At 36.1% G+C, this 5,000-nt stretch overlaps 1 protein-coding gene across 3 annotated transcripts in view; it reads left to right on the plus strand.

The window, feature by feature from the left end:
• LOC138022242 (putative uncharacterized protein DDB_G0271982) overlaps nucleotides 1–5,000 on the plus strand; it is a 34,709-nt gene that overhangs the window by 434 nt on the left and 29,275 nt on the right. For all 3 annotated transcript variants that reach the window (XM_068869315.1, XM_068869316.1, XM_068869317.1), the window contains exon 2: nucleotides 1–16. This exon is cut by the window's left edge and continues 39 nt beyond it. In XM_068869315.1, coding sequence (XP_068725416.1) covers nucleotides 13–16 — 4 coding nt within the window. In that variant the 5' untranslated portion in view covers nucleotides 1–12. The remainder of the gene's footprint in view (nucleotides 17–5,000) is intronic.

The raw sequence follows: 5,000 nt of genomic DNA on the forward strand, positions 1-5,000 counted from the left end.
CGTCCCTATACCATGGGTAAGTAGAACTACTTAAACATATTCGTATTGGCTTTTAATTGTAGTCTATGATTTTCGAAATTTTGTGTCTGAAAACCATTAATTTTGAATAGTTTCCGGGTTTGTAAATCAAGTTGAACGTAAGTCATCTCATTTTGCGAGCGATTCGACATGCAGATTGTGAAAAGAACTATATTGACTTTAAACCCGTTTCAGGACCTTATTTGCCAAGAAAATGCCTCACCTACAATCTTAAATCAGCACCCAACCAGAGTGGATTAACACGGTCGAAACGTTTTTCAAGCATTAATTTAAGCCTCTTCATGCTTGAGTGGATTTTCGGAATTTGCAACTATCACTTCAACCTTCGAGTTCGCGTGTGCTAATTCTGTAATCAAGGAGTAAATTTCGAACCCATAAGCATTCTTACAAACAATTTCGGGGATAATACGATTAAAAAAACAAAGTTCAGTTTATTTCGCAAATATTGTTTGTCTCAAAGAATAAATGTGTGCTTCCGTGCTTTGCTCGCAGAAAATAGGCCTAATTAAAGAGACTGTAAGTGTGTGATCATTTCGCACCTCCTACAATACAAAGTATCGTTAAGGTAAAGCGTGGGGTTTTAACACTTAGGCCCTTGGGTTAGGAGACAAAGCTGAACTTTAAATCAAGGCCAAAAGATAAAAGATTCACATTTTCAGTTTAAACATAACGCATCAGAATTATTGGTGTGAACCCCTCTATTAACTCTGGTGTGAACTGGGAAAACATAAGAATGTGAAGAATACATAGATTGAATACATTCAATAATTTTTAATCTTTTTCTCTCTCAGTTCATATTTACACGTGTGTACGTTACTTTTCCGCGACTGTAGCTTCGCGGAAACGCATTCCTTAAACTCGTGTATCCGCGAGGTTTCCGTGACCACGGAATTACTAACAACCGTCATGTTTCCGTAACTCGTAAATACGATGGACACACGATTATCCGCTGAATTTCTGCGGTTCGGAAACTTGACCTTAATTTTCAATCGGAGGGTTGGCTCTTCCTGGAGAAGCATTTAGTGGAGAGAGGCCTAGAAAGCGAGTTATAAGCCACTAACTTTGAAAGGGGCTTCCTTGTCATGATCGTACGGTATTGAACTCTACAATAACGCGTAGCTAAATCTCACATTACGTAAAAACAAGGAAGGTAACACTTGGCAAACATCATTAGACCCACAGCATATGCACACTCAGTTCATTCAAGGTTATGCTTTATTATCAGGTTATCAAGAGGGCGTTTTATCAATGATGACAACAGCATATAATAAACTACTTTGATAAAATTGTAAAAATTCTAGTCATAATGAATTAAAACTTTCTTGACGTTACTTCCGAAATCTTTAAAAATTCTGATCAATAGTATCTTATCTGAATTAACAATTGATATGATCAGTATCATTTACTCTATTATCTTTCATTTTCTGTACATATAAATCGATATATCAAAATATAATAAATAGTAATTTCATGCAATAGTTAAATGTTCTATTTTTCGCAGCTAAACGGCTTGTCCAATTTCGAGAATGAAGAAATCAGTCATACCTATTAATTCCAAATAGTGCTCGAGATATTTCGAATTTTGTTTACAATACAAACTCCCTACTTAAGTTTTATCGATGAAAGTCTTGTCAACAAACTTTCATCCAGGCTTGAGGTCCTTTGTCTGTCCTATCATTTTTTTGCTTTTTGCTTTAGACTTTGCTTATCGTTTAGTATACATTAAAAATAGCAAGACGATTCTTTTATCCAATTGTCCAAAGGATACTTAAAGTGATTACTGACATGTCTACACGCATTTGAGAGAGCACAGTGCAGAATGGACATAAAATAATGCCTTAAACTGATGTGATTGTAACTGATATAACTTAGCAGCCTTACAACCTCTATTGGTTGGTTAACACGATGCTCAGTTATGGGCAATAAAAATTTCCACTTCAATGGTCTTCCCCATACCTAAGTAGTCATCATTTTACTAAGATGATTGACCAACCAATGCATATGTAAATATTCATCTGGACATATGAATAAGACAAAGGCTCAGCTCCCTTAACTTTAGAGGATATTTACACGATGACATTATAATATTTGAATACAAGTCACGGTATCAGAATCATTCTGACCATGGTTTCCTCATGGTAATTAGCACTATTGTTGTTTTAACCCCATTAGGATTTGAAACTTGAATAAGTTAGGAAAAACAGAATTAATAATCTAGTCAAATGATGCCTTCCTGCAAATGTCCCCTTCTTGCCAGACTTGACGTCAATTCATTGAAACCAAATATTACAATAATAAGAAATGGTCTAAAGTACAGAAAAGGTGCTGCTGAGTTGACATCTGTACAGTGAACTGTAAAACTGGAAAAACCTATTCTTCTTGCATCTATGGCTACCAGGAACCACGCTAAAGTTACTGTGCTGCAGCACAGCAACCATTACAAACACTGTTGCATACCTTGCCCTTACTCTGCTTCACTATGCCAGCAGATATTTGAGTTGAAAAGAAAAACAGTGTGGTGCAGAGTTAAAAATACAATGAAATGAAAAAAGAAAATAAATAATGACTAAGGAGACTTTTAACTCTGGGTCAATCGCCCAGCCCAGGAAAGGTAGTTTTGAGGTTCGCTTGAAATATTTTGACCTGCCACTCTTGTGACATTTGCTGCCGTTCTTTGTTGCCTCTTGCTCACACGAACCTTGTAAGTGGCATCCAAGATTGCCTTAATTTTGTGTAATTTGCTCCTTTCCCACTGTAGCGGTTTTACATTCCTTGCAGACGTTCCACTTGTTTGTCCTCCATCTTCATCACTCTCCTCTGATGACATAAACTCAATAGCATTGTTTATTTTTAGCAAATCACTGCTCTGTCCTTGTCCTGTGTGGAGAGTGCTGCTTTTTCCACAATTTCTAGTCAATAATTCAATTTCTAAAAACCCAACAAAAGATAACTATCAGATGAAACACTCGAACAAAATCATTTTCTTACTGTATACAAAAACATGAGATGAAAAAAAACAGAGTAGCATGAACAACCCTGTCTTAAAATACCATAGAAGGGATTGGTTGCACTACCATGCGATGGACAATTGATTATAAGATACTTATATACATTTTGTATAAATGGATAGTGCATTTCCATTATTTTACTCTTTGCCACCAATGCAAGACCAAACCAATTAAAGACCACCTTTGCCATGCAAATCCACTTATGTCCAGAATTGACCCTAGTGAAATGCACGTCGAGTTTTGACTTCCAACAAGAAATTTCCCGTTAAGTATAAGCATTTTCTATCTTTTTAAGATAAACGTTAGGGTTAGCATCATTTTAAGGTTAGGGTAAGTACTGCTGTGTACGTATGTTTGAAGAGTATAGGGGACACTTGATGATGTTAATTGTCTGTAGTCTTAGACTTGAGTCAGAGTGGTGTTGATGTTGGGACGCTTCATGAGGTTTAATGAAATCGGTGTGCATCTAATTAGGGTCAATCGTGGACATATCTGTGCAAGCCATTTGTCTTCTCATGATCATTATTTAATCACAGACACACTATATTGCCCTTGTTGCTATCAATAGAAATTACATCAACTGATTTGCCAACACCAATTCTACATGTACATGACATACCATTGTCAAAAAAGGTACAGAACCATGATGCAATGTACCATGACTTCTAAGAGCTGTAACAGTGGGGAAGGGGAAGATAAGAAAATAACATCCTTTTTACATTGCCAAAAGAATGGAAGCAATAATTGGTGTGAAGAGGTGGTTTTACTCCCATTTCTTATGCTCTTTTGTATTCTAAGGAAGGGCAGTTTCACAGACTATTGCCTTCTGTTTTGTTATACCTGACTGATATAGGATTTACAATACCCTGGAGAGGTACTGCACAAAAATGCAATGTGCTAATTTATGAACCGTACCGTTTATCTCTGCCTTGACCCATTAATTTTTTCCTTTCCAAAAATTAATTTCCTCTGATTTCTTTGACAGTAATTTCCTCAATCTTCTTGTTCCCTTCATGGTCATATCTCAAGGGTTAAGACAAAGCAAATCAAACGATTAAAATTAAAATGACATGCAGGTAAGGTAACTTCCACCTACAAGTGTAGGTGGCATCTCTTAGCTAGAGGGTGTAATCATTGGAAATTGGAAGTACCATTTACATATGAAGTACATGTACAGTGTAACATGCTTGGTAAGATGTATTATGCTTGCTAGAAGTAGAGAAACATTATCTTAAACCGAGGTCATGAAATCATATTTTCAAAATGATATTTTAACACAATTGACCAAATTGCTATTTTAACTCTAAAAGAGGGATTAACAGCTTTCACACTACTCTAACTCTGTCAATGAAAGCCAATTGTAAAGTCACAACTCTCTTTGAAATTCAGTAGCAGATAAAACCTTAAATTGCATAATCTCAGCAAATTATGTAAAATCATGCTTTCAAAATAAAATTTTGACATCATTGACAAAAGTGCCACTTTGTCAACTGAAAGATGGATAAAAAGCTTTGGCACAGCCCACTCCAAGATGAGCAGCCTGACTTTTGTCAATGAAAGCCAATTATTGTTAAGTGAAACCTCTCTTGGAAACTCAGTTGGCAATATAATTGGTATATCCTGACCTCAATGAAATCATATGTGCAAAATGAAATTTGGACATCATTGACAAAAGTGCCATTTTGTCCACTCAAAGATGGATAAAAAGCTTTGGCACAGCCCACTCAGCGATGGGCAGCCTGACTTTTGTCAATGAAAGCCAATTCTTGTTAAGTCACAACTCTCTTTGAAACTCAGTGAGCAATATAATTTGCATAACCTAACCACAAAAAAATCATAATGTTCAAAATGAAATTTGGACATCATTGATAAAAGTGCCATTTTGTCCACTCAAAGATGGATAAACAGCTTTGGCACAGCCCACTCCAAGATGGGCAGCCTGACTTTTGTCAA

This window comes from Montipora capricornis, chromosome 10, assembly GCF_036669925.1.
Source record: "Montipora capricornis isolate CH-2021 chromosome 10, ASM3666992v2, whole genome shotgun sequence".
In the NCBI taxonomy this organism is placed as follows: Eukaryota; Metazoa; Cnidaria; class Anthozoa; order Scleractinia; family Acroporidae; genus Montipora; species Montipora capricornis.